Here is a 12,300-nt window from a genome sequence, read left to right as displayed (position 1 = left end):
GCCCATTGTTTACTTAACATTTTATTTTCAATTAAATCAGGTTAAAGTTATTTACATAATTACAGGGCTGGATTACTTAACAGATAATCTTAAGCAAACAGCATTGTCTAACATTTTATTACTATTGTCAAGTTGTTAATAGTTATTTTCATCATCAATAATATCAATATTAATATTATAATTGTTGAGTGCATTGTAAAGAAACTACCAAAGACCGGCAGAGGGAGGTGTTTCGGTAGGTAAGTGTATTTTTCCCTCCCTAACTTCAAACCCCATCCTGCCTAGCCCACACCTCTGCCCTTCGCTCAGAGAAGGCTGTGGAATAGATCCAGTGAAAGTCACTATACATGATCTACCATTCATTTCTATTGGGTACAACATCATCCGAAAACACAACCAAAACAAACTGCAAATGCATCCAACAAGTTTGTATAGTTACCAGCTCGGTGTATTCATTGCGTGCTACAAATATGGGGTCAAATACTACACTTTTGACTAAATGTAATACACTATAAGTTCATTTGTCCAAATACTTATGACACCTTCATATGGGGGGGGGGACTAGTTTTCATTTCTAAACGGTAAAACAGACATGTATGAAAATAACCTTAAATAAAAGGTGACATTATCTACTGTCGCCTCATATGAAACATTTGATCTCAAAATGCTGGAGTATAAAGCCAAATGAAAAGTTTTAGCTTCACTGTCTAAATAAACACATAGGGGAGTGTAAAGGTGTGTCCATCCATTCTCTACCATACATGTCTATTTACACCAGGTTTTCAGGTCTGAATGCACAGACACTCTTTCTATCATCTCTTCCTATGTCTTCAGAGGAGCCTACAGTAAGGTGGGTCTGAGAGCCTAGACAAGACCATCAAGATTAATGACCCATAAACAGTATTGGCTCCAGGCCACATCTGAAAATGTAATTCATATAATTTTATCACATCCAATCAAGTTTGAGGTACTACAGTACATTAAAATGTAATTTTCTCTCTTTTTTATCAACTGATAAAGGGCGCCTATTACTATTTATTTGATGCAAGTTCACAAAGCTTCCTCAAACAACCCTCAATTATAACGTAACTCAATTCATCTTCAATCAATCCATGTTATTTTCCCCATTGCCTTTAAGAGCAGTAGACAGATGTGCTCTATCAACTTGGCTAAGTGCCAAGCACAGTACAAAAGCACTCTTCCAAGATCCAGCACTATGTAACAAAACTCCTACTGTTTTGTATCAACAGATAAGCCAGCATTCATTAAGTTAAAGAAACTAGGTTTATGGTATTTACAGGACAGTAGATCTGCCTCTGTGAGCTGTGTGTGATGCCATGCTCTGTCAGATCATACACATCAAAGGTGGGCGTTCTGGAGCATGAGCACGAAGCAGCTGATGCCCTTCCCTGACACACAGGCCTTATAGGAAAGGTAGGGGGGACAGGTCCCTGCATGACAAGCACTCTCCACACCACCATCCGACCGGGGCCACACATACGCGTGCGCATACACACATGCACGTACACACACACACTCACTTCATTGGCAGAAATGGAGACAGACGAACGACGCATGGCTGCCCCACCCACACTCCTGTGTTAGGAATGACTAGAAAATGATATGTTAGGAAGAGTAGATTGTGTGGTTGATTCTACCATGTCCCTTCACTGGCTCTACACAACCATCTTAACCAGACAACACTTCTCCCTCTTCATTTTCACCCATCTTCCTTTCTGCAGCATGGACCTGGTGACACTCTGGGCTGGCATTATGACTGAAGTGTGACGTTTGGGCGGCTAGGTCTCTGGGTTGGGGGTGGCCAGCAGGGGAACGTTGTCCCTCCTCCTCCGGCCCAGCGGGGGGCGTCGGTACTGCTCCCCATCGGCCAGCGTCTGGGGCAGTGGTTTCCTCTTGCTCTCAGGTAGCAGCAGGATGGAGAGCACGGCCAGCAGGGCCAGGGTGGAGTACACCACGTGGTGCAGGAAGTAGCCGTAGTGGTTGCGCAGGTCCATGAGGGGCGAGGTGAGGCGGCCCACGCAGCCCAGGGCCAACACCGTGCCCACGCCACTGCCCCTGGACAAGAGAATAAGGTCAAAGGTCAGTGATCTCCAAAAGAGGAAAGGCCAGCGAAGAGAGATAATAGGAGAACCAAGCCTGAAATGACACCCATTGACATTGAAGTCTAACATGCCTTTAAGGCCAAATAATACACCTAATACAAAGAACAGGAAGACTCTTGTGACAGTCTATGAGTTACTGGTCCTTACCTGATGATGGTGGGCATGATCTCTGCAGTGAAGAGGACACAGAGAGAGGCAGCCGCCTGGGAGGAGAAAAGTCCCATCACTGAGAACACAGTGATGGCCGTCTCACTTAGATCTAAGAGAGGGACAGGAGGGAGAGATAAGATAACTTAGCACTGAACTCCCCAGTCTCTGACTGGCTTGTGATTACAGCTGAAACTGAGACATGGCTTTGATTTTACTGCCATTTCAGTGTCCTACATGAACTGATATACAACCATTCAGCCACAAGGTGGCACCATGCAAAAAGGATCTGTGCTTCCAGGAATGAATGTCCATTGAAAACTTATGGAGACATAACTATACTGAACAAAAATATAAACGCAACATGTAAAGTGTTGGTCCCATGTTTCATGAGCTGAAATGAAAGATCCCAGAAATATTCCATAAGCACATAAAGCTTACTTCTCTCAAATCAAATTTTGTGCACAAATTTGTTTACATCCCTGTTAGTGAGCATTTCTCCTTTGCCAATAATCCATCCACCTGACAGGTTGGCATATCAAGAAGCTGATTCAACAGCATGATCATTACACAAGTGCACCTTGGTGCTGGGGACAATAAAAGGCCACTCTAAAATGTACAGTTTTGTCACACAACACAATGCCACAGATGTCTCAAGTTTTGAGGGAGCGTACAATTGGCATGCTGACTGCAGGAATGTTCAACAGAGCTGTTGACAGAGATTTTGATGTTCATTTCTCTACGTGCGCAGTTTAGAGGGAACAGGGGACATTACATCTATTAAGGGCAACTTCCACCTTGAGCACCAACTTACACTCCACCAGTCCGAGGAGAATCAGAGATGCCAGCCCTGTCATTGTCATGGCGAGGAGCAGGATACCACGGCGACCGCACCTGTTCACGGTTGCCCATAACAACAGCCAGGCCCCTCCTCCCGCACAGACGGACAGCAGATAGGTCCAATAGAAGCTGGGGGCAGTGCCTCTGACATCACCCCGAAATGAGCTGTAACAATGACTAATGCCATGGGATATGAACCTGACGGACAACAGGAGAGAGATGGAGATGGAAAATCATGGTCTGTTTGGCAACTACTATAGTCCTATGTGTGCTTACCAGTACAATGTTGATAGAAGCAAGGACAAACCTATACATTAGGTTGTTTGTATGTAATGCATACACTATATGTGGCATACATACTGATACTACTATGTTTGCTTACCAGAATGTTGTTATTACTTGAAATGAGTAACCGGTGCAGTTACTGAGTAGTTACATGTAACTAAACAAAGAAGTACTGTAACTACTGCAGTACTACTAATACTACTATGTGTGCAACTATTTAAGGGTAAAATCATAAATTGAAACAATACCTGTGTGTTTGTAAAAAGCGAAGGGGTGGGTCTGGGGAAATGTAACCATTCTCAAATTCATAGACGGAGCTATGTGTAACCGATGTGAAATGGCTAGCTAGTTAGCGGTGGTGCGCGCTAATAGCGTTTCAATCGGGTGACGTCACTCGCTCTGAGACCTGAAGTGGTTGTTCCCCTTGCTCCGGCAAGGGCCGCAGCTTTTGTGGAGCGATGGGTAAAGATGGGAAAAGATGCTTCGTGGGTGACTGTTGTTCCTGTGTGCAGAGGGTCCTTGGTTCGAGCCCGGGTCGGGGCGAGGGGACGGACGAAAGCTGAACTTTTACATATGGATGCAAGGACTGACCATCCATGATATCAAAATCATAGTTGTAACCATCTTTTGAGACTATACAGTGTTTGTTTACATATATTTAGTTTACAATTAATTTATAAGTCCAAAAATGGATGTCGCAACTAAGGATTCCAGCTTTAAAGTGTGACCAAACGTGTGCGGACTTCGAACAACACAGTTAGGTGACTTACGAGGTGAAGCCGAGCACACACATGTTTTTCCAGATGTTCCGGCTGTGTACAAGCTCTGGGAAGGACAGGTGGGGGTAAGTAGAGGGAGACGGCTCCGAGTCCAACTCTGCAATAACGACAACAATGTCACAACACCATGTCACATTGGAGGCATCAGCAGAGACGTTTTCAAACAATAGACAGCAAGTCTCGTGAAAAGACCGACACAGGAAGACAACATGGTTCCCACACACCTGTGAAGCTCTCGTCATCCCTCTCTCTATCTCTTCTTTCACTGAAGGAATTCAGATCAGCTGATCTCTCAGAGAGAAGAAGCCAGCGAGGAGACTCAGGAAATACTCCTGGAATACTGAAACAAAACAGACATTTTCATGTAAATTCCTAGCTTCCATATTACGATATACTCTCTCCTGAAACGGCAATGTTATATTAGAATGAAAAAAAGAACAATATGCCACTTAAAGGAGGCTTTTATCTGAAAGAGTCTTCACCAGTCATGCATGTCCACTATAGAATCGAACCCACTATCCTGGCGTTGCAAGCACCGTGCTCCACCAACTGACAGAGGACTGCATTTTATTTTCTCTGTGTCAAATTTTCTATTTGCAATTAAAGTAAATGCTGTTTAACTAAAGGAGGCAGGTAGCCTAGCGGTTAAGAGCGTTGAGCCAGTAACTGAAAGGTTGCTGGTTTGAATCCCCGAGCCAACTAGGTGAAAAATCTGCCAATATGCCCCTGAGCAAGGCAATTAACCCTAATTTATCCTGTTAGTCACTCTGGATAAGAGTGTCTGCTGAAATGTAAATGTAAGAACACTGCACCTTGAAGACAAATGCTAATGTTTTCTGACTTGAGCTAATTGCCGAATGAAGCAGGGGGCTTTAAATCAATACAATGCTCTCAACAAGTTAGTTTGCATTTAGGTCTTTAATCAAATTACTACCATATTCCCCATTCCCTTGTGCATAGGTTTCTGTCCTCCAACACAGCACACACACTCACCCGTAGGTGAGGAACAGAGAGAGTGGTGCAGCCCCCGCTCCGAGTAAGCCCCTCCAGGACTGGCAAGACAGAGCAACACCCAGCAACAGCAGCTCCCCAGAAACCGTAGTTAGTCCTGCCACCATGGTGACCAGCAGACGTAGTGAGGGATCACAGAGTTCAAGACCTTTCAATCAAACAAACAGAACAATTAATGATTACAGACACAACAATGTTGTACAATTAGTAAACAGGTTTGGTCTTTGGTCAATTCTCAAAATAGTTTTAAGGTGCAGTAGTGTTTTGATGCTATTATTTAGAGCCTTGTGTACTATGGCAGGGGTTCCCAAACTTTTTCACTCGCAGGCCCCCCTATGGTGTGCAAATACAGTTTTGCAGTTTTAAAGCTAATTTTCTTGCAATTCTATACATATCAACATTTCTAATGTGTAGTCGTGATATTTGAGTGACCATTTTTTTTATCTATGGGCTAAGAAAACAACATTAAAAAATGGTAGCTGACATGGGCTAGTTGATCTGGATATTTCTGACACGTTATGAATAGCTCTCTAAGGTACAGTGCCTTCGGAAAGTAGGCTATGAGATTCGAAATTGAATTTAGGTGCATCCTGTTTCCATTGATCATACTTGAGATGTTTTTACAAATTGATTGGACATGATTTGGAAAGGCACACACCTGTCAAAATAATGTCCCTCAGTTGACAGTGCATGTGAGAGCAAAAACCAAGCCACAAGGTCAAAGGAATTGTCCGTAAAGCTCAGAGACAGGATTGTATCAAGGCACAGATCTGGGGAAGGTTACCAAAACATGTCTGCAGTATTGAAGGTCCCCAAGAGCACAGTGGCCTCCATCATTCTTAAATGGAAGAAGTTTGGAACCACCAAGGCTCTTCCTAGAGCTGGCCACCCGGCCAACCTGAGAAATCGAGGGAGAAGGGCCTTGGTCAGGGAGGTGACCAAGAACCTGATGGTCACTCTGACAGAGCTCTAGAGTTCCTCTGTGGAAATAGGAGAACCTTCCAGAAGGACAACCATCTCTGCAGCACTCCACCAATCAGGCCTTTATGGTAGAGTGACCAGACAGAAGCCACTCCTCAGTAAGGTACATGACAGCCTGCTTGGAGTTGCCAAAAGGCACCTAAAGACTGTCAGATGATGAGACACAAGATTCTCTGGTCTGATGAAACCAAGATTGAACTCCTTTGCCTGAATGCCAAGCGTCACTTCTGGAGGAAACCTGGCACCATCCCTACGGTGAAGCATGGTGGTGGCAGCATCATGCTGTGGGGATGTTTTTCAGTGGCAGGAACTGGAACACTAGTCAGGAACAAAGGAAAAGATAAACGGAGCAAAGTACAGAGAGATCCTTGGCGAAAACCTGCTCCAGAGCGCTCGGAACCTGACTGGGGCGCAGGTTCACCTTCCAACAGGACAACAACCCTAAGCACACAGCCAAGACAACACAGGAGTGGCTTCGGGACAAGTCTCATACCCAAGAAGACTCAAGGCTGTAATCGCTGCCAAAGGGGCTTCAACAAAGTACTGAGTAAAGGGTCTGAATAATTATGTAAATGTGATATTTCCTTATTTATTTATTATTATTATTATTTATTTTTAATCCTAAATCCTGTTTTTTCTTTGTCATTATGGGGTATTGTGTGTAGATTGATGAGGGGGAAAAAACTATTTAATAAATTTTAGATTAAGGCTGTAACCTAACAAAATGTGGAAAAAGTCAAGGGGTCTGAATACTTTGTGAAGGCACTAAAATGCAATGACTTACATGACAAGAAGAACTATCCAATTTCAAAATCGCACCTTGTGCATTCTACTACTCCAACTTTCAAGAGTACATTTAAAGACAGGCTGAGTTCCTTTGGGGGGGGGGGGCGCACCCCCCTCTGCCGACCCTTCGCGCAGTTTTGGAACCACTGTACTACGGCATCAGTATCTGGATAGTACTCACGTGTGATGTAAAGCGTGAGGTAGACACCAGCACTAGCAGCAGCCAGGCAAAAGCGCATGACAATAAAGATAGGGGGGGAGGTAGAGACGCACACGAGCACGCCAAATACCACCGAGAGGGTTAGCGAGGTGAGAAGTGTCTTCAACCTGCCCAGTCTGAGAAAAAAAACAAGGAAGAGAAAATACAAAGATCTTAGGGCATAAGCAGAGGCCTCCGAACACCATGGGCCAGTTTCATGGAAATTAAAGCCAGGCATAGGTCTCGTAAACATACCTGGATTAAGCTAGTAATGAAAAGGGTCATTTTAGATCAAATGTTTTGTAATGACCATGTAAATACATAGTAAAATAAATATTATGGACACCTATTGTATATTCCCAGACTTTATCAGGACTGAGATGACACATATACTCAAACCATGTTCATTCCACCACATTTTCAGGATCATTGTCTAGATTCAAGTGCAGTCTAGGCCTGAGTCAGTGAAACTGTCACCGAAAGCGTCATTTTTTGTTTGTTAATTCAATTGGCTTCATCTGAGTCTCAATCCTCAAGAGGTCTCACCCCTCTAGTCTAACCCTCACCTTTTCCTCTGTATTTCTAGTGTCATCTTACCTGTCAGCAGCAAAGCCCAGTCCCAGGCATCCTGTCAGAACACCCAGGATGAAGGACACCTCCTCGACTGGGACCAGCCAGTACTGACCACACACCAAATCCCACTGGGAGAGGAGAGATAATGAAGGAGGTGGAGAACCAACAAAAGATTACAGAAAGAGAAGAGAGGGAGGTAGACATATGTTTCATTCCATCAATAGGACATTGTTCCAGGTAATACAAAAACAACTCATTTCAACGAAACTACACTATATTGAAATGTTATTTCAATCATTTCCATTTTGTTAGAAATAACTTGAGCATGGTTTTGTTATTACATCTGAAGTGCTCCGTTGGTGCATTTGCTACTGTTGAAAGCTAAGTGATTACAATGAGATAGCATAGTTTCTGGGCAGAGTCAGGAAGCTGCTGCTAACAATGCCTTATGTAATAGGACCCTATGCAGGGACGCATGAAGAGCCTGTCACATACTATCTAGCACTCATCCTATCCCTGGTTCGGCATGGCTGAACTATATACACTGAACAAAAGTATAAACGCAACACGTAAAGTGCTGGTCCCTTTCTCAAGACCCCAGAAATGTTCCATAAGCACAGAAAGCTTACTTTTCTCAAATGTTGTGCACAAATTTGTTTACATCCCTGTTAGTGAGCATTTTATCCTTTGTCAAGATAATCCATCCACCAGACAAGTGTGGTGTATCAAGAAGCTGATTAAATGGCATGATCGTTACACAGGTGCACTTTGTGCTGGGGACAATAAAATGCCACTCTAAAATATGTAGTTTTGTCACACAACACAATTCCACAGATGTCTCAAGTTTTGAGGGAGTACCCAATTGACCTGCTGACTGCAGGAATGTCCATCGGAGCTGTTTCCAGTTAATTTAATGTTAATTTCTCTACCATAAGCCGCCTCCAACATCGTTTTAGAGAATCTGTCAGTATGTCCAACCGGCCTCACATCCGCAGACCACGTGTGATCACGCCAGCCCAGGACTATTTCTGTCTGCAATAAAGCCCTTTTTTGGGGAAAACTCATTCTGATTGGCTGGGCCTATGCCCTCCCAGGCCCACCCATGACTGCACCCCTGCCCAGTCATGTGAAATCCATAGATTAGGACATAATGCATTTAATTAAATTGACTGATTTCCTATTATGAACTGTAATTTAGCAAAATCTTTGAAAATGAACATTTATATTTTTGTTCAGTATAGTTACCTCACAAATGAGAGCACAGTCTATAGCATTCATATGGATGACATGCTTGGAAAAATAAGAAATGCTAAACTTGCACACAAACAAGTTCACAAACTGCCCAAACCAGTTATGAACATGAATCAAAAGCATTATAATACCCTTGGCCCGAGACCTATGCCTTCCATTTCTTCCCTCTTATACTAAAACCTCAATGTCAAAGGAGCATATAGACGTCTGCCCTGACAATTCTACTACAAAACGGTGTTACAAGGCATTTGCTTAAAGATGTTTAGTTCAGTATTTCTACTGAAGCCTTATTGATTAATGGTGGAGACTGGTGAGGGCTGTTCTGGCTTCCGTGAGAAGTTGCTGAAGCAGCATAGTGGCGTTATACTGGTCGATCATGACTAAAAGTAAAACTACACTCTGAAATCAACCGCTGAATCGAGTCTTCTGTCTATGAACAGAGAGACTGGATGGTGTTCCTGCTGTCTACAAGCACATGGTAGAACCACTGCAGTAGTCTGTCTCTTAAATTACAATGACTCCTTGAGACCAGTGTATGTTTAGCTAACCACAGAGGGCAACGGGCCGACAGAACAGCTTACAGAAGCACCAGGTTTCCCACCCGCGTCGAGCATGGAATTCAAAACAAACAGAGAGAGAGTCCACAGTGAGCCAAGTGAGAGCTAAAGACCATGGGAAATTGTGGGTGTGGTGAACAACAGTTCTGCTAAAGACATTAGGCCTGAGGCGTCATCAGACATTTTATAATAAGTACACACATCATTACTGCTGCAAAGCAATGGATCATGTTTTCTGACACTGAGAGTGCTGTGACTGTTTATGACATATTTAATCAAAGCAGTGTTAATGGTGAAGGCATTTTTTACCGTGTAAGGGTAGCAGTGCTTCACGTCTTATGAGAATCTACTCAGTAATGCATTACGTAATTTGGATTCTGAGACCGGGAAATACAAGAAAACAATGAGACCGACAAAGTTCCTTGAGGTACCTCAGTAACAATGTTAATTCTCAATCCTTCTGTGACATTGTAGTCCCAGCCAGCATCGCAGTTCTCCACACCGGACTGGGTACCGTTGATATACTGCTTGCACTGAGACAGCCCCCGCTGTCACCCACTCTGCCCCCGTTCTCCCAGGGCAGAGAGGCGTTGAGGACCTGCGGGGCAGGCGAAGGTCCCGGGAGGCGGCAGTGGTGGGGCGACGCGAGGGTGAGCAGGGCATCCGAGGAGAGAAGGAAGGCCAGGAAGAGATTGGGCAAGAGGGAGAGACAGATGAGCATCCTCTGTTTCTTCCTCCCTAGGGCCAGGACCATCACCTCCCCCGTGGGAGGCAGGGAGGGAGGAAGCGGGAGGGAGGAGGAGGGAGTGGGAGAAGAGGGGAGGGGGGGAGGTGGACAGGGGGAAGGGGAGGGGATGGGGGACTCAGGTGATGTCATGACTGAGGGTCAGAGAGGTTGTGGTCGATCCTCAGATGGAGTGGGAAATATGGGAAATATCTGTGGAGGGAAAACATTTAAAAAAGAATTACACTGACCATGACTACTTTCTTCCAAATATTTTATTAGCTACAGTGCACCTGCAGAATATGATGAAATAACAACAATTGTTCAGTGAGTGAATGGATCTTCATTCTTATTTATTTACAGACTTAAACAGTCTTTTTGGGGGGTTTTGTTACTTTTATAGTGCATAATCATAAACCCTGGCAAATTACATCTCCAATCCCATAATAGAGGGAGCAATGCCAACCACATTAAATCATGATAAGCTTTATATTACATTGGTGGATATACCCATTCTATTGCTGGGTGACTCACACGGGAATTGTTTATTTGTAGCATGGCTATACACGTGTAGGGAATACATTATACAGCTGTATCCTATTGCCCAAGATCAAAACAAGGTATTTGAACATGTTGTTGTGAGCCTACACTATCAGCCACAAGTGCACATGGTCCATTATGTTAATGTTCTAGGCTGCTACAAGGCCAGGAAGTTCTGCGAAAGGAATTCCAGTTACATAAGAGGCTTTTCAGACAGGGAACAGTACTGCATGGAAGGAAAAGAGCAAACGCATATTTTAATAGAGGTAACATAGAGCAACACACAAACCACCCGAAAAAAGAACATTCAAGTAACATTGTACGATCCCACTGGGCAAAGACGTCAATTCAACGTCTTTTACACGTTGGTTCAACGTTATTTCATTGCAATGACGTTGAAACAACGTTGATTCAACCTGTGGGATGAATAAATGACAAGCCTACACTGAAATGGTGGTGTCATATTAGGTCACTGACACAAGTGCACGCACGCACCTGCCCCGGGCAGACAGACAGCAAACTACATTATTCTGTAAATATACAATATTGTCACAGTTTGGGTGGCATGGGGACAATAGCAGCAAAATGACTTACCCCTTTCCAGTGTTACTATAGTCGTCAGATATTATAATACATCCGGTAGGTTAACGATTGCCCACTGTCACTTTCAAACGTCCGTTTTGGTAAAGCCAAAACATTGCAGGGGATAAAGGGAACAGTGTTCCGAACTGAGTTGGATTTTCACCGCATTCCCTTTACTCTTCCTATGCGTCTTCTCTCTGTCGGCTGTCGATTATTCCATCCTCCTGTTAACATAGGCTACGGTCCCAGGGTAGTATTGTATGAAGAAGCACTGGAAACTAAAGTCATGTTAGAGAAGAAAACGCAGTTTCAACATAGACACCTAATGAAGCAATTTTGGGGCTATATTGTCATGCTCGACTTCTGTGGTGCCTGATTTCTAATGTTGTTGCGCGACCCAAGTGTATGTCCGCCGACATGAAAGAAGTGTTAAGTAATTAAACAATACATAATTATTTCCGACATCATCTTAAAGGGGACGGGTGACAGCCATAGTCGAACCGATCCTCTCTGGGACAAAGGGGGTGGAAAACTGCAATGGGGGAAGCGACATTCAGGCTCGTGAGAAATCGGGTGAAATCGTTGAGGAGACGTCCCCTCTTTCACTGTAAATTAAGCCATCTGCCGCATGGTGGGGCCATAATTCATAGATTATTCTCAAGGTTGAAAAAACGCACATTATGAGTTGTACTACATTGAACAAAAATCTAAACGCAACATGTAAAGTGTTGGTCCCATGTTTCATGAGCTGAAATGAAAAATCCCAGAAATGTTCCATAAGCACAAAAATATTCTAAAATGTTGAGCACAAAGTTGTTTCCAACCCTGTTAGTGAGTATTTCTCATTTGTCAAAATAATCCATCCACCTGACAGGTTTGGCATATCAAGACGCTGATTAAACAGCATGATCATTACACAGGT

At 43.7% G+C, this 12,300-nt stretch overlaps 1 protein-coding gene across 1 annotated transcript; it reads right to left on the bottom strand.

Moving 5' to 3' along the window:
• On the bottom strand, positions 1 to 11,913 carry slc22a17 (solute carrier family 22 member 17). Its single transcript, XM_029661159.2, is given in 11 exon segments — positions 1 to 2,076; positions 2,271 to 2,382; positions 3,085 to 3,308; positions 4,166 to 4,271; positions 4,399 to 4,514; positions 5,168 to 5,333; positions 7,134 to 7,288; positions 7,749 to 7,852; positions 9,964 to 10,073; positions 10,076 to 10,469; positions 11,391 to 11,913. Coding segments are annotated over 10 exon segments (1,704 nt in total). The 5' UTR covers positions 10,410 to 10,469; positions 11,391 to 11,913; the 3' UTR covers positions 1 to 1,799.
• Between the last annotated feature and the right edge of the window lie 387 nt (positions 11,914 to 12,300).

The sequence above is a fragment of the Oncorhynchus nerka genome, linkage group LG6 (assembly GCF_034236695.1).
Source record: "Oncorhynchus nerka isolate Pitt River linkage group LG6, Oner_Uvic_2.0, whole genome shotgun sequence".
Lineage (NCBI taxonomy): Eukaryota > Metazoa > Chordata > Actinopteri > Salmoniformes > Salmonidae > Oncorhynchus > Oncorhynchus nerka.
The sequence above is the reverse complement of the archived record's forward strand: the minus strand, read 5'-3'. Positions and strand labels throughout refer to the sequence as shown.